Raw genomic sequence first — 22,293 nt, forward strand, 5'->3', positions numbered from 1 at the left:
ACCCACGCAGACACTGGGAGAACATACAAACTCCACACAGAAAGGCCCTCACCGGCCGCTGGGTTCAAACCCAGAACCTTCTTGCTGTGAGGCGACAGTGCTAACCACTACACCACCGTGACGCCCAATATTTCCCAATTATATATTTCCCAATTATATATTTCCTTATAAAACTGCACTCACTGTACCTGAGGCTACTTTTTTATTTATTTTTTTTTAAGCAAAGGGTCATCTCACGCCAAATATTGACTTTGTTTCATTTATTATGGCATATTGCTTTCTGTTTATAGTGGCTTTTTAACGTTGAAACATACTTCATTATTTTTTAAGGTTTTTTTTGGTGTACAGCATTTCTTCTGCAAGACTTCTGCACAGTACTGTGTATGCACAAGTGTTAATCTGTCCAGTTGTAACTCAGAACAAACGTAAAAACATGTTTTTGTGTGAGAAATTGACTGGCCAGTACAATTTCATCTCATCTCATTATCTGTAGCCGCTTTATCCTGTTCTACAGGGTCGCAGGCAAGCTGGAGCCTATCCCAGCCGACTACGGGCGAAAGGCGGAGTACACCCTGGACAAGTCGCCAGGTCATCACAGGGCCCAGTACAGTTTAAAAAAAAAAAAAAGAAAATACCAAACCTCTCATCCAGGAAGGAGTTATTGCATCATAAAATACAAGAGCCTATCATGTTACGATATGCAAATGAAGTAATTTCATAGTAACCGTTTCCAAGAGAACAGGCCAAGTGTGTATAAGGTTTGGGGTGTTTCTGGATACCAAGGATGAAAAGAAAAGTTTGGTGATTTTAGTAGCTAATGACTAGCTTATATATACAGTATATTCAAATCAAAGACTCTTCACGCAGCCAATCAGAGAGCAGGATGTCCTGGCTTTACGTCTACATCCATGCAGACTTGCAGCTTGTGAACAGGCAAGCCAGGCAACTGCTTGGGGCCCCCTGGCCCAGGGGCCCCCCGAGAGTCGGGGCCCAAGGGCTTATTTATTTTGTTTTACCACTGTATTTTCACACTTGGAATTTAAAAAACTTTGGTTTCATACATTTTTCGTTGGTGTCAGATTATTTATAACATATTGGCGATGAACACTGGTCAGAAGGGCCCCCTGGACATTTTTGCTTGAGGTCACAACAGACTCTAGAATCGCCTCTGCGTCCATGTCGACACCACAGCAAGCGATGAAATGAAACGAACCTTAAGGTTATTACAGTGAGGGTTCTCATTCTGGATAAGAATTCAGGAACGAAACAGAGTGAAGAAACGCAATACTGAGAGAGGAGCGCAAAATAATTCCCTAACGTCAGGGGCCAGGCATGTTTCTCCTCCTCTCCATACTCAGATTATAGACAGCAAGCAGCCGCCTGAGGTTTGGGTTGGGTTTTTTTTTTTGCACAGCCACAAATGTCACTCTGCAGCTGTGTGTGTCTGTGTGTGTATGAAGAAATGATGAGTTCCTAAAATTTACCCTCAACAACTACAAACCCATATGAGCCCATGAGACAAATGTAACTTCATTGACTTTTACGTTATTTCACTTTACACTTAAATGAACCCCCAGAGCCCTTTTAAAGCAGCTCTAATGACTTTGATCATTAAATAATGGCACACAACATCTGCATTACAAACTCAAAACAGCACAGTCTTACTTTCCGAGTTCTTCATAAAGCTGGTATTCGTCGGTAAAGCGTGTACAGGTTGTCGTTGCCATCTCTCTCTCTCTCTCTGTCTCTCCTCCTTTTTGGCTTTGTAGATAAATCCGAGATGTTATTCCTCCACACTGCAGGACTGTCACAAAAGCGTCTGGGAGATTCTGGGCGTTGTGTTGATAACTTCTATGGTCTCTACAGTAAAAACAGAGGGGTGAGTGAGTGAGTGAGGGATGAGTAGAAGGATAAGGCTGAGTGATGAGTGAGTGAGTGAGTGAGTGAGCTCGAGCGCCTTCCAAACCCGCTCACTGAATGCGCCGCGCGACTGCAGTACACTTTGTTTTCCGCGGCGCTGTGTAGCACTGAGCTGGCATCACCGCTAGGGGGCGCAGGAGACAATCAAGACAGAAATCAACTTCACCTCACGCGACTTTTCTTTACATTTAGTGGATGTGTTCGTGTGGAAGAACATTTCCGTCAGCCCCCACAATTTCTCCCCCTTTTAGTTTTTCCTCATTCTTTATTATCTCGAAAGTTTTTTTAACCCTTTGATGCAAAACATATGCACACCCCTTCTGGCCCGGCGCCAGGAACAGTTTAGTACTAAGGGGGCAAAAGAGAAATCGCAAGGGGGCAAATATTTTTCATATAGTGTGTAGTAGTGATGGCGGTCTGACAGCGTGTTTCAAACAATTAACTGCGCCAACCACAAAACCACGGCCCCGAAGGTTGCTTTAGTACGGGAAAATCATGTGACATATTACCAGGGCAGTTGCGCTTTATCAACACCCGTGCCCACCTGTTACCCCTCCCCTCCAATTTTCTCACAGACACGTGTTACAACCGGAAAGATCTCATCTCATCTCATCTCATTATCTCTAGCCGCTTTATCCTTCTACAGGGTCGCAGGCAAGCTGGAGCCTATCCCAGCTGACTCCGGGCGAAAGGCGGGGTACACCCTGGACAAGTCGCCAGGTCATCACAGGGCTGACACATAGACACAGACAACCATTCACACTCACATTCACACCTACGCTCAATTTAGAGTCACCGGTTAACCTAACCTGCATGTCTTTGGACTGTGGGGGAAACCGGAGCACCCGGAGGAAACCCACGCGGACACGGGGAGAACATGCAAACTCCGCACAGAAAGGCCCTCGCCGGCCACGGGGCTCGAACCCGGACCTTCTTGCTGTGAGGCGACAGCGCTAACCACTACACCACCGTACCGCCCCTGTTCATAACTTAAGAAAGGAAAAATAAAAATGATGATTTGTGCTAAACAAGATATTTACTGCATATTTGGAAAAGTAAATGACAAAATGAATTTATTTCAAAAGTATATCATAGAAACACTCAGCCATACATGAAATAACCTGGAAAATGAATGCAGGTCGGTTTTGACCCATGTTGTGCATTAGAAGGGTAGTGATACAAAAAGGGTTTTTATTCAAAAAGTAAGAAAGGAAAAAATAAAATAAGGATGTATGATGATCAAAAACAAGTTAATTGAGGAATACCTTGAACACTGAATGATGGAATTAATTTATTGCAAAGATATAGAAGATAAAAACTCAGCCGGGTCACTTTTGACCCATGTTTTGCATCAAAGGGTTAAATCTCTTTATTTGTTATCTCAATATTTCGACTCATCTCCATTTTATTACCTCAGTCAATTCAAGTACCTGGGGTCAACTGCGCAGGAAAATGGGGTCTGCGATGGTGAGGTGAGAAAGAGAGAGAGTGAAGGATTTCGGGAGTCGTTTGTGATAGGAAAGTCCCAGCAAAAGTGAAAGGTAAGATGTATAAGACAGTAGTGAGACCAGCTGTGATGTATGGATTGGAGACCGTACCCTTAACGAAGAGACAGGGGGCAAAGTTGGAGGTGGCGGAGTTGAGGATGCTAAGGTTCACAATGGGAGGTTGGACAGGATAAGGAACGAGCACATCAGACGGACAGCACATGTGGAGAGCTTGGGAATTAAGCTAAGAGAAATGGTACGGGGACATCCTGAGAAGAAATGCAGAGCATGTTGGAAGGAGAATGTTGAGGATGGAGCTGCCAGGCACACGAAAACTAGGAAGGCCAAAGAGGAGATACATGGATGTGGTGAGAGAGGACATGAAAGTGGCAGGTGTGGTAGAGAAGGATGAGGAAGACAGGGAGCGATGGAGACGAAAGATCCGCTGTGGCAACCCCTAATCGGGAGCAGCCAAAAGAAGAAGATCTCCATTTTATTACCTCAAAAGTCTGACCTGTTTTCTCAAAACTTTGACTTATTACCTCAAAAATCTGGACTTATCTCCAAATTTTAACTTATCTCAAAATCTTGACTTGTTATCTTAGAATTCTGACATATTCTCTCAAAATGCTTACTTGCTACTTTAAATTTTTTTGACTCATTCAAAACTTTCAACTAAATATCTCAAAATTCTGACCTGCTATCTCAAAATGCTGACTGAGCACAAAAATATTTAGACTTATCTCTAAATTTTAACTTATGATCTCAAAATCTTGACTTATCTCAAGATTCTGACATATTCTTTCAAGATTTTGACTTGTTACCTTGAAATTTTGACTTCTCTCCAAATTTCAACTAAATGTCTCAAAACATTGATTTAGTATCTGGGAATTTTGACTCAGTTCTCAAAATCTTGATTAATCCTAAAACTCTGACCTCAAAATCATTGACATAATAACACAAAAAAAAAGACTGATTCCCTCAAAAATATGGACTTATCTCCAAATTTTAACTCATCTCAAAAATCATCTTGACTTATCTTAGAATTCTGACATATTCTCTCAAAGTGTTAACTTGTTACTTCACATTTTTTTACTTATCTCAAAACTTTCAACTAAATATCTCAAAATCCTAACCTATTATCTCAAAACGTTGACTTAGTATCTCAGAATTTTAACTCCTTTCTCAAAATCTTGATTAATCCTAAAATTCTGACCTATTATATCAAAATGTTGACTTATTAACTAAAAAAAAAACACAAAAAAACGACTGATTACCTCAAAAATCTGGACTTATCTCCAAATTTTAACTTATCTCAAAATCTTGACTTATTCTCTCAAGATGTTGTCTTGGTACCTTGAAAGTTTGACTTATCTCAAAATTTCAATGAAATATCTCAAATCCTGACCTATTATGTCCAAACATTGATTTAGTATCTCAAAATTTTGGCTTACATTCTCAAAATCTTGATCAATCTCAAAATTATTCTATAGTATCTCAAAAACTTGATTTATTATTTCAAGAGTCTCACCTATTATCTCAAAAATGTTAATGATAGCTCCATGATATGACATATCACAGTATATGATAGTGTTTTTTTTTTATCTTATCTAGTGCATGCCCCAAAACTGTTGCAAGTAGTTAACTAGTTTGATAAAGATAGCTGTTCAAATGTTTCAGAAGTCATGCTTATTTGATTTGTTATCTCAAAACTTTGACTTAGTATCTGAAAATTTTGTCTTTATCTCAAAATTTTGACGATAGCTCTGTGATGATAGGTCCATGCAAATAATGTCATTTAAAAAAAAAAAAAGCATGTCTAGCACGTAACCAAAAACTGCTATAGGTAGTTAGCTAGCTTGCTAGTTTACAATAGCTGTTCAAATAATGCAACATAAGTCGTATTTATAGTTCAAAATCCAGGCTGTTCCTGTTAAGCATAAACATTTTCTATACACTATCCAACAAAGTATTCAGTTAGCTACATGACTCCCATTCCCTGTATAAATGGAACGTAGACCAAAGTGATTATCTGAAAATGGGATCAAATATCAGGGGCTAGCTCCTTAACCAACTGCAAAATTTCTTTAAAGATTATTTGGCAGTTAGGAAAGTCTAAAAATGAAATACAAGTCATTGTTTTGGTATACCAAATTAACATCAAGTAGTAATAACTGCAAGAAAATAAGTACATATTTTGACACAAATTAAAAGTTTAAGATAAATCAACATTTTGAGGCTAAAAATCTAAATTTTAACATAATACATAAAACAAAATTGAGACGACTTTGTGAGATATAAAGAAAAAGTGTGTTATGCATTTTTTTTTCTTTTCTACCTGGTGGAAATGGGCTTCCATGTTATTCCTGTTCCCATCCCGGCATTCCTAGCTCTGTGCATGCACGCACATGTTACATTTTGGGCACCCATAAAATTTCAGGGTTCGTATATTTTAATGCTGGAGACATTTTCTGATCATTAGGACAGCTTATCAAAATAGGATACATATAGTTTTATGCTGGAGGCATTTTCTGATATTGTCACATATAGATAAAACAGAACACTTTCACACAGTATTGTTTTATGAAATCTTGGCCCTGGGTCACATTTCCTCTCAGAGAAAGGGAAAGTGAAGTATATTAGATGAGCATTTGTAGGTCTGCGGGATTAACTCACCCTGACTGTAGTTTCCGTGAGCAAAACCTGAAAAAAAAATGCTCAATTTGCTACCTTTTAATGGACTTTAATGTAGTCAGCGGATTTGACATGTACATGGCAGCCGATGGTCTCCTGGGAGATTCGCTATAATTTGATCGTTACTCATTCCCTTGTTCTTCAAATGGACACTCATATGACCTAATTAATATGCTCTTTCAAGTCGTGAGGGGATTTTTCAGGAACAGTACTGTAACACAAGATTTGCCTTTTGGAAACGTATAGAGTACAAAAACTGAAATTGGAGAGACAAAAACATTTAGAATACAACATTTAGTCAGTGACTTACAGTTTATTTCCTGATGTGTGTGATGTCATTGTCAGTTAAATAACGTTTTTTTCCCCCCCACCAAAACAGTATTTATATATCAGTATATGGAGGGCAGTGTGAAGGACGCATTATTTTGTAAAGTATTTTTATTGGGCACACAAAACCAGAACACTGAATGAAAAACAGAAAAAAAACCCTTGGTGAAATCTCAGAAAATGCATTAGTCATCAAATGTCTAAACCTGACAAAAATACTCAACAAGGCTCAAGAACATATAATAATGTGCAGAACTGCAGGATGCCACGTATACCCAACCCTTCTCTATCTTTCAGTGTTATGTTCACTTATTCTAGAAAATTCTGAAGTGGTTTATTAGATTTACTTCAGTCAATTATATTACAAAGAACCTATAGAAAAGGATGATCCATGGAGACGCCACGTGAACAGAAGATGCACTTGCAATATCACTGAAATAAAAAAGGTAATACCATGTATGTGTATACACACTCAGGTCTGACCGAATCCTCATACCATTTGCGGAACTGATCTGAGTATTTACAGCTTTAGCAATTCAAATTCTGCAGTGCCATCATGTTGTCCATCATACTGTAAACGCCGGAGTTGTCAGTGCTTGACGCTTCAGTGTATACGATTCAAACAGATTTCTGTCTTCTCTCTCCCAGCATTTACCAAAGATTCTTCAGTTCAGAATTGAACAGCGCTTGGCGGTATGTCGAACATGGATGGATCAAACTGCTGGCCTTTGAACGGCGATCCCTCAGCATCCCAGCCTTTCTTCAGCATTTCGTGTACTTTCTAAAACACACACACAAAACTGTCAGCAGTGCAGCCAATTCACTGGCTCTATTGATCTGTGGTCTTTGTAACATTACCATCTCATGGCTCTGGGGCTTTCCTTGCAGTTTCTGTTGGTAATCAAAGGTGAGTCGGTCCAACACGGCGTGCTCCTCTTCGCCCACCGTGGCCATGGAGCGCTCGCGGTTGATCTGATTTACGTCGATTTCTCGTTCGCCTTTCAGCACGGCGGTCCACCACACTTCCCCGCATTTACTCAGAGACAGCTAAAAGAAAATGTCACAAAATGACCAGCAGCAAGTCTTGTGTTCAACATCCTGAAGATGTTCCGCTCCTTATCAGAAGGGTTTCATCAGATCGGATTTAAATCACGGAGGATATTTTAAAGTCTTCATTAAAAGAAATGACGGGAATTTAGTCAGGAGTTGAATTAAGCCTGTGTAGTGAGGATTTAATACCAATATTGCACGACAGACCTCAGACGTAACTCCAGACTTAAGCGCTATTCACAAAGCGCGATATATCACACTGAAATTCATGCTTTAAGCCGTAAAGACAGCATCTTAATCGGAGGCATTGCTTATCTCCATTTAGAGCTGATTTTTTAACGGAAAATTATGAACTACACTTAGGTAAAATGACCAAAGCAGACAAGCATCGGCCACGTTATTTCTTCAAACCATGGACACTTTTTTTTTTAATAGAAACAGGAGAGTGAATCAAATCAACAAAAACATTGGCATTATTTAAAACAGAGAATTTCACATATTTCATGACCGTGATTTAATCTCATAGCTTTGCTTAGTCACGCACAATATATACTGCTGGAGTACAATATAAAAAAAATAATGTAAAATAGTAGGATGTGCTGGATCAAGTGCTATTTGAGAAGCTGACGAATAACGAGGGTTAAATTAAGCCTAAGGCTACGTTCACACTGCAGGCTGAAGTGACTCAAATCCGATCTTTTCGCCCATATGTGACCTGTATCCGATCTTTTATTGACAATATGAACGACACAGATCCGATTTTTTCAAATCCGACCCAGGCCGTTTGGATATGTGGTCCTAATTCCGATTCCTATCCGCTCTTTTCATATGCGACTTCAGTCTGAACCGCCAGGTCGCATTCATCCGACTTACACGTCATCAACAAGCCACAAACGTCACTATTCTGCGCTGAAGTAGGCGGCGGGTCTCTCAAAAAAAGTTACAACAACATGGCGCATGACATCAATGCGAAGGACGCTTCGGGCTGTGAAGGTTCTGAATGTTCTCAATGGAAGGACGCAGAGGTTAGGGAGCTGATTTCCATTTGGGGGGATGCAGCTATTCAAGCTAGATTGGATGAGTCATACCGCAACCGGGCGGTTTTACTTCCGTAAACACTGGCCATGCTCACTGCGTGTGACGTCGTCGTATCCTGCAATGCGCATGCGGAACACTTTTAGGTCGCATTTCGTTCATACTGAGGATCACATACAAGTCGCATATATTTGTTAATGTGAACGACCTCACAAAAAAATCGGAATTGAGCATCAAGCCTTGCAGTGTGAACGTAGCGCAAGTTGCAGTGGGATAATTACTGACTATTCATGGATATACAGTATATTGACAATATACTAGGCTATTATTAGATGCAGATTTCAGTGCCTGTCGGCTTTATTTGCACATATCAAGAAACTATATCGTATTAGTCTTTTTTATTTTTTTATTTTTATATTGCAGCAATGGAAAAATGCTTTCAAAATAGCTGAATTCTTTTAAAGGCTACTTGTATCTCGATGCTTTTAAAAGTGACCGAGTCCTGTCTCGGATCCTTCTACACAATAAAAATCTGGCGACCTCGGAGGAATGGACAACACACACATCATATTTGTATAATGGGGTGTTCAGAATATCTACCCAAGTACTTGTGTAACCCATTTGAATGGACATAATCTTCCCCAGATAAACACTGACAACTTTCGGACTTAAATCACCAACTTTGAGCAGTCATTTAACTTCTCCGATTGGCGACGGAGTAAAAGATCATGAACGTTGTCTAAAAATAATCCTCACCAGTACACAGCGGCCTGGTTCCAGACTCCACAGAGAATTCTCCGTGTTGATTTTGTGCGTGAACTCGCCTTCCATCAGAACCTTTTCCGACACGCCTTCCTTCGCTGCCACACGCACGCCACCAGACTGAAGACTGACGGACACCTGTGTGCACAAAGAGAACAGGTTTGAGCTGATGATGATGAGCAACAATGGCTCGATGCTGAAGAGGGGGAGTTCAATCGATCCCTTTGAGAGACTGAGAAATGAGCTAAGTGGGCTCAAGCGAATATGGGGCCATTATAAAATGTTGAATTGGGCTTTCTAACACAGATGGTCATTACCATATGAATTTCTGTATGAATAACCAAGGCTGTGAGCGATTCTCTTATGACTGTTAGTCTGAAATTAATGCGCAAAATCCAGGTGATGGCGCTTCACAATTTTTGAATTTTGGACAAAAATTGAACACTTTCAGCTGTAAATCTAATTTACAAGCACATCGTTAGCTATCTCACTGATCTCAGTTTTGCACAATTAATCACGTCAGTTTATCCTGGAAGTATATTAAATAACAAACTCAGGCTACGTTCACACTGCAGGCTGAAGTGACTCAAATCCGATCTTTTCGCCCATATGTGACCTGTATCCGATCTTTTATTGACAATATGAACGACACAGATCCGATTTTTTCAAATCCGACCCAGGCCGTTTGGATATGTGGTCCTAATTCCGATTCCTATCCGCTCTTTTCATATGCGACTTCAGTCTGAACCGCCAGGTCGCATTCATCCGACTTGCACGTCATCAACAAGCCACAAACGTCACTATTCTGCGCTGAAGTAGGCGGCGGGTCTCTCAAAAAAAGTTACAACAACATGGCGCATAATCACGGGCGCAGATAGGGGGGGACTCGTCCCACCCAGATTTAAATTCACCTCGTTCGGTCCCCCCCACTTATAGGGAGGAAAAAACGTCTATGCTGTCTTTCTTTGCATAAGGCAAACCTCACGGAAAAATCAAAAGACTAATTACCATTCGGTTTATTGAGGTGCACGGGAGTGTATACATAGTTGCAACAACTCGCATAAAACAAAACAAAGACTGATATTCGGTTGGTTGAGCTGCGCAGACTGCACAGGTTGCGAGCTCGAGCTTGGTTGCTATGGTTACTAACAACAAGTTTGACAGGCATATCGGGATTGGGGTTGGTTTGCTGGCAGCTTTGTCCCCCCAGTTTTTTGTCCCTCCCAGTTCAAAAAACGTATCTGCGCCCCTGCGCATGACATCAATGCGAGGGACGCTTCGGGCTGTGAAGGTTCTGAATCTTCTCAATGGAAGGACGCAGAGGTTAGGGAGCTGATTTCCATTTGGGGGGATGCAGCTATTCAAGCTAGACTGGATGGGTCATACCGCAACCGGGCGGTTTTACTTCCGTAAACACTGGCCATGCTCACTGCGTGTGACGTCGTCGTATCCTGCAATGCGCATGCGGAACACTTTTAGGTCGCATTTCGTTCATACTGAGGATCACATACAAGTCGCATATATTTGTTAATGTGAACGACCTCACAAAAAAATCGGATTTCACAAAAAAATCGGAATTGAGCATTAAGCCTCGCAGTGTGAACGTAGCGAAAAGTACTTACTATATGAATATATATGACTATATGAATAGTCCTAGTTTATTGAGTGGTGCAAAAGCACTATAATAGTCCTATGTTACTAAAACTGTAGCCAGACGATGGCGCCATACACCGTTACACCGCACCGTGGACCTTGCAGCTCGAGATTTACACTTGCTAATATGAGAACAACAAAAATGCTGCTAGAAGGTACCTGTCTGCCCTTGACGATGTTCGGTGGGACAAGAACTCGCACTTCCACATCAGAGTAGTCCTGTGACCAGCTGTAGTTTTCTCTGACAGCACCGTTGTAGCTGTCTGGGTTTGCCTGGAAACTGGCCTGGCCACTGCAAAACAAACCACATTTCAATTAGCGACAGGTTTAAAGGCGACGACACAACCACTGAACTGTGTGCTTAGTGTCCTGTAAGTCAAGCTACATAATTATGTTCGTGTATAATACGGCTACATTTCTGTACAACTCTTATACATCTGCAATCTCTTACACACGTCATACAAACCACCAGGTCCAAAGATCTCCTACCATGGAATGCCATTTCATCATTCATCAAACAGGAATGCAAAATTACACCCTGTTCATATGTATTATTTCAGAATATGTGATAAAGATTTACTTTATGAAGGCTATTTCACTTAAACTCTGTGGTGATCTGGGATAACTTCTTGAAAACAAGGGGAAAATATGATGAAAAATATTTTTAGGATGTCCGAAAAGCCTGTCGATCGACATAGGTGTTTTTTTTTAAACACAAACACACACACAATGCTGTCTACCCCCTTGTCAAGATTAGCAAAAAGGATTAGAAAAAAAAGCCACTTTTTGGTGAAGATGCTTCATCTCCCTCTGAAAAAATGACAAAAATCCAACCTTTAATTGAAATAAACATATTCAAGAAAAAACTAGTACAAATACAGATACAAAAAACAAGCAGTGTGTTAGTTTAGTTTACTTTGGAAAAGCTTTGTTTTTCAAGGCCTGGGATCCCACCATATGAAACAAAATTGTGCGTGCAACCCTATTTTCACACCAAACTCAGTGAGAGCATCTAAACAACTGGAAGTCATTCGTTTTCTAAGAGAGCTGGCGTGTCTCGGCGGCGAGACCATTGACGTCACATCTTGGGAGGTTGGGGCGTCAGAATAAATTTGAAGTCCGGACAACTTTACGGTAATGAACTATGATAAGGTTCGGCAGCAACCAATTGGAATTTTGAAGTGCTCCGGTCCAGAGAATACGGTGGTGTAAATTTTGGTTCTGTTTAAACAGTTTCCAAGCACAACGGAGGAGAAATTAATAATTATGGTGATGGGTTTCCCCATCATTTATGTATATGGTTTATATCACCATCACAACATGTAAATATGAGAACTCAGATTCCCGCTGGAGCCGTTAAAAGGATTTCTGTAAATGTTACTAGGTCACCAGGAGCTACAGTGGTGCTTGAAAGTTTGTGAACCCTTTAGAATTTTCCATATTTCTGCATAAATATGGCCTAAAACATCATCAGATTTTCACACAAGTCCTAAAAGTAGATAAAGAGAACCCAGTTAAACAAATGAGACAAAAATATTATACTTGGTCATTTATTTATTGAGGAAAATGACCCAATATTACATACCTTTGAGTGGCAAAAGTATGTGAACCTTTGCTTTCAGTATCTGGTGTGACCCCCTTGTGCAGCAATAACTGCAACTAAACGTTTCCGGTAACTGTTGATCAGTCCTGCACACCGGCTTGGAGGAATTTTAGCCCATTCCTCCGTACAGAACAGCTTCAACTCTGGGATGTTGGTGGGTTTCTTCACATGAACTGCTCGCTTCAGGTCCTTCCACAACATTTCGATTGGATTAAGGTCAGGACTTTGACTTGGCCATTCCAAAACATTAACTTTATTCTTCTTTAACCATTCTTTGGTAGAACGACTTGTGTGCTTAGGGTCGTTGTCTTGCTGCATGACCCACCTTCTCTTGAGATTCAGTTCATGGACAGATGTCCTGACATTTTCCTTTAGAATTCGCTGGTATAATTCAGAATTCATTGTTCCATCAATGATGGCAAGCCGTCCTGGCCCAGATGCAGCAAAACAGGCCCAAACCATGATACTACCACCACCATGTTTCACAGATGGGATAAGGTTTTTATGCTGGAATGCAGTGTTTCCCTTTCTCCAAATATAACGCTTCTCATTTAAACCAAAAAGTTCTATTTTAGTCTCATCCTTCCACAAAACATTTATCCAATAGCCTTCTGGCTTGTCCACGTGATCTTTAGCAAACTGCAGACGAGCAGCAATGTCCTTTTTGGAGAGCAGTGGCTTTCTCCTTGCAACCCTGCCATGCACACCATTGTTGTTCAGTGTTCTCCTGATGGTGGACTCATGAACATTAACAGTAGCCAACGTGAGAGAGGCCTTCAGTTGCTTAGAAGTTACCCTGGGGTCCTTTGTGACCTCGCCGACTATTACACGCCTTGCTCTTTGAGTGATCTTTGTTGGTCAACCACTCCTGGGGAGGGTGACAATGGTCTTGAATTTCCTCCATTTGTACACAGTCTGTCTGACTGTGGATTGGTGGAGTCCAAACTCTTTAGAGATGGTTTTGTAACCTTTTCCAGCCTGATGAGCATCAACAACGCTTTTTCTGAGGTCCTCAGGAATCTCCTTTGTTTGTGCCATGATACACTTCCACAAACATGTGCTGTGAAGATCAGACTTTGATAGATCCCTGTTCTTTAAATAAAACAGGGTGCCCAGTCACATCTGATTGTCATCCCATTGATTGAAAACACCTGACTCTAATTTCACCTTCAAATTAACTGCTGATTCTAGAGGTTCACATACTTTTGCCACTCACGGATATGTAATATTGGATCATTTTCCTTGGTAAATAAATGACCAAGTATAATATTTTTGTCTCATTTGTTTAACTGGGTTCTCTTTATCTACTTTTAGGACTTGTGTGAAAGTCTGATGTTGTTTTAGGGTCATATTTATGCAGAAATATAGAAAATTCTAAAAGGTTTACAGACTTTCAAGCATCACTGTAGATTAACGGTTCAACTTTGCCATTTTACTCCCATTCCCACAGGACATCAGAATCAAGTTTATTGCCAAGTATGTTCTCACATACAAGGAATTTGCTTTAGTAGTTGGTGTTTGAACAGTTACGACAGAAGAATTGAGCAAAGACAAAAAGTAGCTATATACGCAGAAAAATCTGAAATATACACATTTGAAAAGTGGACATATTTAAGGGGTATGTGCATGAGTTGTTGGACTCCAAGCCCTCCAGCATGTCCAGAATGTGCAAAAATAGGTCACACGATGATGATGATGATGGAGAAGAGACATGATAAGAGTGCGTGAGAGGAAGAGAATGTGTGTATGGGCGACGTCAGTAACCAAGCTGTACAGTCCGAGCTGGAACGTGCAATAAAGGTTCACAGAATGGAGATGCATAACGTGCAAAACTGCAGTTCAGAGACAAAGTGCATTCAAGTCACAGATTGGAAGTGTGAGGTTGGAGTCAGTCACTACGTTTACATGCACATAGAGAGAATCGAATTTCTGCCGTTGCTCGACTGAAATCGAAGTTCAAAATGCCATGTATACACCTTAATTCGGCTGAAATTGAACCGAACTTGATTTCTCGGAATCGAGCTACACGACCTAGTTTATGCGATTTCTGCCGAGCTACTTTGTGCATGTAAACCCTATCGAGCTAGTTGTCGAGCTGCTTCCGGAAGTGACGAGTGACGAGACCACAAGCGGGAAACACAACAGCCTCGGTCGGCATGACAACGAATCATGACAACGGCATGAATCTTTTCTTTTTGTGGCATTGTTTGCACTGTTAAAATTTAGCTCACTTACTGTATCACCAAATACATCTGTACAGCTGTTGCATAGCTGTGAATTGTGTACATAAACAAGTCATTGTATTTGTGTGTGTGTGTGTGTGTGTGTGTGTATATATATGTCCAACATCTGAAGAATGTCAATAAAAACAAAACAACTGAACTTTGTGTGTGTTTATTAAGACATAAGTTAAATTGTAAGCAAAAAAAAATTTTTTTTTGTAAGCAAACAATGGACTTTAGAAAAATATTATTGTGCAAAATAAGTTGTCTTACAAAACAGTGGTCTGCGCCGGACAGTTTGTAGCCATAGTCTGTTAGAGCAAGCCTAACAGCTTGAACACGGAACTGCTAGTGTTGCCAGATTGGGTGTTTTACGTGCATTTTAGCGGATTTGCACATGTTTTGGGCTGGAATACGTCAGCAGTATCTGGCAACACTATAGCTCTTCTTCATGACGACAACCGGAAGTGTACCAACACGATGGGGCGTGTAGCGCCACATGTGGCTCGGGTGCACAATGCACCTTGCACAATAGCCCGATTTCACTTGTGCACGTAGGATTGGATTTCTCTGGCACCCCTGCTGGGACCCTTTGCTCGATTACCAACAGCAGCTCGATTTGGACGTGCATGTAAACGTAGTCAGTTGAGGGTCTCTGACTTTATCGATGAGGCAGCTGCAGTGGGGAAACAGCTGGCCTTATGGCATGAGGTTTTGGTTCTAATGGACCTCAACCTCCTACCAGATGGGAGTGATTAGAAAAGTTTGCATCCGGGGTGAAAGGGGTTGGCCACAATCCTTTCTGCTCTCCTCAGGGTCCTGGACTCGTCCAAGTCCTGAAGAGACGGAAGGTTGCAGCCAATCATCCTCTCAGCAGAAGGAATGATGCGCTGCAGTCTGCCCTCGTTCCTGGCAGTGGCAGCGGCATACCAGGCCATGATGATGGACTCAATAGTGGTGGTGTAAAAGCGCACCATCATTGTCTTTGGCAGATCGAACTTCTTCAGCTGCCGCAGGAAGTGCATCCTCTGCTGTGCTTTACTACATCCTCTGTAGTAAGTATATCCTCTGCTGTGCCTTAGGACACACTAAGGATGTATTAAGTACACCCTCTGCTGTGCATTACCGTATAACAACAGAAATGCAGAATACAAAAATAACAGAAGCGTTCACTGAGAGTGGGAATAGGGTGCGAGTTAGAAGACAAAGATTTTTAGAAATTTCCTTGGAGAGTCTGGTTCAGAAGTTGAATAAAGTTATGGTCTGTAAATTACTATTTGCATCCTGTTAAAAAAAAAAAAAAAAGATTTTGAGCTTTTTGACCAGATATTGTGATGAATATCTAAAGGCAGTTATTATATAATCAGTGTCTTTCAGTGGAACTGGAATAAAATCTCATCTCATCTCATTATCTCTAGCCGCTTTATCCTGTTCTACAGGGTCGCAGGCAAGCTGGAGCCTATCCCAGCTGACTACGGGCGAAAGGTGGGGTACACCCTGGACAAGTCGCCAGGTCATCACAGGGCTGGCACATGGACACAGACAACCATTCACACTCTCATTCACACCTACGGTCAATTTAGAGTCACCAGTTAACCTAACCTGCGTGTCTTTGGACTGTGGGGGAAACCGGAGCACCCGGAGGAAACCCACGCGGACACGGGGAGAACATGCAAACTCCGCACAGAAAGGCCCTCGCCGGCCACGGGGCTCGAACCCAGGACCTTCTTGCTGTGAGGCGACAGCGCTAACCACTACACCACCGTGCCGCCCTGGAATAAAATCTTGAAATGTAATTATTTTACTTTTGGGCGTAACCAGACTTTCAATTGCGAAAACTTTACCTCTAATCTGTATGCTATATGTGCAAATAAGACCCTCGGGAAAGCTGGTAGTTTTCAAAAACTTTTTATTGTAGAAAATGTCAACACTGCACTAGAGGTCTGCACGGGACAGAATTTTCAGTCCTGCTCCCGCAAAGAATTATGATTTTCAGTCCCGCTCCCGCCCGCCATATTTTGTCCTGCTCCCGCCCGCAAATCCCGCATGATGCAGACGTTCGCGTTATTTCTCACAAAAGTTCTTGTCATTGGCTTGGGGAATTAAACATGCTGAGCTTAGTTGAGCTCTCCACTGACCGATCCTTCATTTATTGTAAGTTTATTGTTTAGACTCTGACATTCTGCTGACACATTCCAAGTTGAGCGCTGCATGCGCTCATTATTGACAGCTCTCGCTTTGATTGACAGGTCTCGCTTTGCGCACTCGCACTCCCACTTCCGAGTCTGTGGCGTTATGATTCCAACCGCGATTTCATTCTCCTCTCATATGAAGTGCTGCGCAACCACAACCAGCTCCTCAGATTATACAATGTCTATTTCTAGCATTAAATTTAACAATCAGTGAGATACACAGTCCTTTTTAATACTAGTTAATACTTTTTATTAAATACTTTTTAATACTTAGGACTAATACTCTTGACTTTTTAAACGGTAAATGTACCTCTTTTTAAAGCAGCACTTACTTCTGAAGCACTGTGAGCTTCACTAGAGGAGCTCTGCTCTTCTGCCATGATCGGAGATCTCAAACACGGAAGAGCGGAAAGGAATCGGAAACATACGCGAGATTAGACCACGTCCGCAAATTTAGGCATCTTAAAATGTTTTTATTAATGCCAAATAAAATATCCAGCACAAATTATATACGATAGACATAAATTAATAATTTATAAATTTTATTTTAAACACGTTTTTAGTTAGCGGGACTGCAGCTCATCACCTCTCCCGCCCGCATTGTGCACTCCCCCTCCCACCCACGCCCGCAATGAGCTTTCAAAATTTGTCCTGCGCTGCACTGCTTTGCGTCGGGTCCCGCGGGACTCCCGCGGGAGTGCAGGGCTCTACACTGCACCATGTGAAGGGTTTTCCCAGGCCACTGCATTCTACTGTGCTCTTAACAACCTGATATTCAATTAGTTCAATACCGTACTGCAGTGTTTCTCAACCACTGCGCCGCGATTGATTGATTGATTCTTCAAATTGAAGCTAATTTTTACTCATAGTAGGGTACAATTACTGGGTTGCATCTGACGTCACATCCGCCTCATTAAACTACGGTCACACTACAGCTCGCGATGCTCTGCGATGGGTTATTGATGAAAATGAGGCAGTTTGGTGGCGATGCGTGGTGATTATGGCGATATACACGTGTGCTAAAAGTTGTGGTCATTCAACATGCGAAGACTTGCCTGTCACGCCCTCGTGCACTTAAGTCTGGCGCAGCTCGAGCGGGGCTCGGTCATTATGGGAGACATCTGATACTGATTTGAGCGCAATCAGTACGTGCAGATACGGAAGCTGTTTTCACAAAGGCTTTGCGAAGGATCATCATTATCACGTTTGTTTCTAGCCATGTTTATAATGCTGTTTAAATACTCTGCTTTGTGATTCTGTTTTGCTTTTATAAATATCAGGCCTGCTAACAAACACTCTTCCTGCACTTAGATCCGTCTACCGCTGTCTATCTTGTAGTGTCCTGATCCACAGACCTTTAACCCAGCCACATATAAAAAGTTGTACTCGTCCATGCTCTTCCAGGTTTTCATCTCTGTGTCCGTATAGAACGATGTCTGCAGCAGCAGGTAGTTTGAGATGTCAGGGAACTTGACGGATGGATAATTTTCCAACTTGTAGGAAAAATCCTTCATTGTTAGCGTGTAAGGATCTAATCCTATTGAGTGGTTTCTATATCCGCTTCTTTTGAGTGTACTTCTTGGTTTTAATAGCTTGACTGTTTGTTGTACTCAAACATGCCAATAAGTTCTTGTGTTAATGGACCAGACTCCACTTTTGAATCATTAATCCCTTTTGACTGAGAATGCCCTGCATGCATGGTTTGGCTTCTGGCACATCCATACAGTTTTCAATACAATACCAACAATTAAAAACAGTTTGTTTTTACTGCATTTATTTAACTCCTGGGCTCCCATCTGTAACACAGAGGGTGATGTTGCATCCCATTATTCGACTTTACAATAGCTTATTAGATTCTAATAGAATAGATGAACCAAAATAATTGGAGAGCTTCTTTAATGGGCCCTGGCTCATTACAAGTATGAATAGGTGGGCCTTAGAGTAGAAAAGGCTGAGAACTCCTGCTGTACTGGATATTTTGCGTTGTTGTTGCAGACAAAACTGCTCAGTCTTTCTCCAGAAAGTTCTATCTACCTAGATTACATCCTAAACTGCATATTACTGCTCTAAATAGTGCACCAATAACTGAAAAAACACAATTTAACGCGCATTTAAAATGGTCAGACAAAATTTAGGATGCAACTCAAGTGTTTTCATGATTGCGTTTGACGAATCAACGGTGTGCACTATATTTAACTCCACGCACAGCTCTATTTAGTGGTCTTACCAAATGCATAGTTATGATACTTGGCAATGGAACTGGATCATGAGCCAAGCTGTACAATGGATCTCTTCGAACATCTCTGACTAGACAGACAGACAGACAGACAGACATGGCTGCACTTACTCTTTAAAACAAACAAAACACTTACGATGCAGCTGCAGAAGAATCCGAACTGGCCGCCGGCGCAGATGCAGGTACTGCAGATGCAGATACTGCAGATGCAGATGGTGCAGACGCGGGAGCTGCTGTTGGCTGTTCGCTCTCTGCAGGCTGCACTTTGGCGTCATTTCCATCTGCGGATGCTGCACCTGCAGGTACTGGTTCTGTGGAGGACACTTCAGCGGACGTGGATTCCTGTGCAGGTTCTGGCTGTGACTGAACTTCAATTTCCTCCACTACAGCAGGAACGGCTCGGGCTTCTTCAGCCAGCTTCATCGCCTTCTCTCGGTCCTGCACTGCCAGCTTCTCAAACAACTTAAAGGTCTGGAGAAATGGGTGAAAGAGGGAGTGTTTACATTTATATACATTCAGTAACAATAATACCAACAGGATGGAACTTACAACCAAATATAATATTTTATAGCAACTTTTACGAGGTTTCAAACTAACGGAGTCGATTCTGATCATCACATCTCTCAGAGTAACGTGGTAAAGCGTTCTGTAAGGAGGCGCTTATTAATGGAGGTTTTTGTTTTTCTGCTTGTATGGTTTGATGTTGGTTCTTTGTTTGAATGTTTTGTCCGCTGGTTGTGGCGTAGCTCCAGACCCACTTTTGGGCGTCCGTTTCCTTCAGGCCTTGGTCCACCATAGGTGATGCCTGTGCTGCTTGCTGTGCACTGCGGCGAGTTTGTTTCTCTTTTGAACATCGGGGTTGTCCAGTGCTCTGGGACTGCACAATGTGGCGGTGTTTCTGTGCTCGCTTCATGGATCCATGGTGCGGTGTTCTGAACAATGTTACCTGGTTGCATCGCAGCAGCTGTGCGGGACATACCTGTGTGCACTTTTTGGTGGGATTGTGGGTAGCTATGCCACTGGAATGACATCCTGACCCTCTTTTGGTGGACTTTTTTTTGAAATTGTAAATTACTATAATGTTTATGGAAGGAGTCTCCAGTGTTAGGAAGTTTTCCACCACGAAAAAAAACCTCTTCAAGACAAAAACAACTTTTGTTGTTGTTTGTTTCTTGGCAACTCGACAAGCAGCATTTTGTTGTCCTAAATTTAAGTGAGAAAAAGCAGAAGCTCTTAATAGAAGGACTCTTTTGTTATAGCTGCTGTAAGGTAAGTGAGAACAGGTACAACATTCAAAGGAACTATAAAGAGATAAAAACTATGACTGGTCCAGTAATAAACTGGATTAAAAGTGGAATGATTTTCATATTGCTGTGGTAGAAGAAGTGAAAACCAGAAATCAGCAAAGAAACAACATCAGATATCCCATGACAGACGACAGTAAACAAAGCAGAAAAAAAGTTTCTCTCTGCAGAGTTAATCAGCTGCTCAGAGCCAGGAGTGATTACCTTTAGGACCATTTTTTCTGCCACTCCAGGTGGGAACCCCATTTTGTCATTGGGGCTGGTCAGAAGGCGATAAAAGTCTGTTTTTCTGTACAAAAAGCCGAAATAGATCTGCAGAAAATTCTGGATGTTTCCAACATGCTGCAAAATTCCCAGTAAGGCGTTATCATACAGCTCTGTCATTTCCATCGGCGAAGACATTGTAAAGCAAAAAACAAAAAAATTAACTAACCAATAAAATTATTTTTAAAAATCCTAAAAGAACGCTGTGACTGTTTTGTTTACTGCGACAAACAATAACACACAGACGAGCTCAAAGAAAATACGAGACCATCAAGCGGACATCCAAACTACTTCCGGTTTCGCCAAAACAAAATAAAAGCCTCCTAATAACACACAGCCGTGTAGACATGTTGATATCAAAGTTTGAGCCTTATTATTTTAGGGGGAAAATGTTACCTAACCAATAAAACTATTTAAAACTAATCCTAAAAGAATGCTGTGACTGTTTTGTTTACTGCGACAAACAATAACACACGGACGAGCTCAAAGAAAATACGAGACCATCAAGCGGACATGGGATTCCAAACTACTTCCGGTTTCGCCAAAACAAAATAAAAGCCTCCTAATAACACACAGCCGTGTAGACATGTTGATATCAAAGTTTGAGCCTTATTATTTTAGGGGAAAAAATGTTACCGAACCAATAAAACTATTTAAAACTAATCCTAAAAGAATACTGTGACTGTTTTGTTTACTGCGACAAACAATAACACACGGACGAGCTCAAAGAAAATACGAGACCATCAAGCGGACATGGGATTCCAAACTACTTCCGGTTTCGCCAAAACAAAATAAAAGCCTCCTAATAACACAGCTGTGTAGACATGTTGATATCAAAGTTTGAGCCTTATTATTTTAGGGGGAAAAAATGTTACCTAACCAATAAAACTATTTAAAACTAATCCTAAAAGAATGCTGTGACTGTTTTGTTTACTGCGACAAACAATAACACACTGACAAGCTCAAAGAAAATACAAGACCATCAAGCAGACACGGGATTCCCGACTACTTCCGGCTTCGCCAAAACAAAATAAAAGCCTCCTAACGTGTTGACATCAAAGTTTGAGCCTTATTATTTTAGGGGGAAAATGTTGCCTAACCAATAAAACTATTTAAAACTAATCCTAAAAGAATGCTGTGACTGTTTTGTTTACTGAAATAAACAATAACACACTGACAACCTCAAAGAAAATACAAGACCATCAAGCAGACATAGGGTTCGCCAAAACAAAATAAAAGTCTCCTTATAACGTGTAGACATGTTGATATCAAAGTTTGAGCCTTATTATTTTAGGGCAAAATTTTTACCTAACTAATAAAAATATTTAAAACTAATCCTAAAAGAATGCTGTGACTGTTTTGTTTACTGCGACAAACAATAACACACTGACAAGCTCAAAGAAAGACGTGTAGACATGTTGATCTCAAAGTTTGAGCCTTATTATTTTAGGGGGGGAAATTATGACATGATTTGTTGTGATAGAAAAATAGTCAACAAGTGTTGTATTCCTCTTATAACACATCAATTTGCCAATTCCTTCCAT

General features: G+C 41.2%; 2 protein-coding genes across 8 annotated transcripts in view; both read right to left on the minus strand.

Moving 5' to 3' along the window:
* Window positions 1-1,973, minus strand: part of LOC132873113 (calcium/calmodulin-dependent protein kinase type II subunit beta) — a 121,246-nt gene extending 119,273 nt beyond the window's left edge. For all 7 annotated transcript variants that reach the window (XM_060908367.1, XM_060908365.1, XM_060908363.1 and 4 more), the window contains exon 1: window positions 1,666-1,973. In XM_060908367.1, the coding sequence (XP_060764350.1) occupies window positions 1,666-1,727 (62 nt within the window). In that variant the 5' untranslated portion in view covers window positions 1,728-1,973. The remainder of the gene's footprint in view (window positions 1-1,665) is intronic.
* Window positions 1,974-6,521: 4,548 nt separating this feature from the next.
* Window positions 6,522-21,277, minus strand: nudcd3 (NudC domain containing 3). The gene is made up of 6 exons (XM_060908391.1): window positions 20,690-21,277; window positions 19,318-19,652; window positions 11,088-11,220; window positions 9,270-9,413; window positions 7,287-7,475; window positions 6,522-7,209 (listed from the first exon to the last, which is right to left on the minus strand). The coding sequence occupies exons 1-6, from the start codon at window positions 20,885-20,887 to the stop codon at window positions 7,099-7,101; spliced, it is 1,110 nt and encodes a 369-aa protein (XP_060764374.1). The 5' UTR covers window positions 20,888-21,277; the 3' UTR covers window positions 6,522-7,098.
* Between the last annotated feature and the right edge of the window lie 1,016 nt (window positions 21,278-22,293).

This window comes from Neoarius graeffei, chromosome 25 (genome assembly GCF_027579695.1).
Source record: "Neoarius graeffei isolate fNeoGra1 chromosome 25, fNeoGra1.pri, whole genome shotgun sequence".
In the NCBI taxonomy this organism is placed as follows: Eukaryota; Metazoa; Chordata; class Actinopteri; order Siluriformes; family Ariidae; genus Neoarius; species Neoarius graeffei.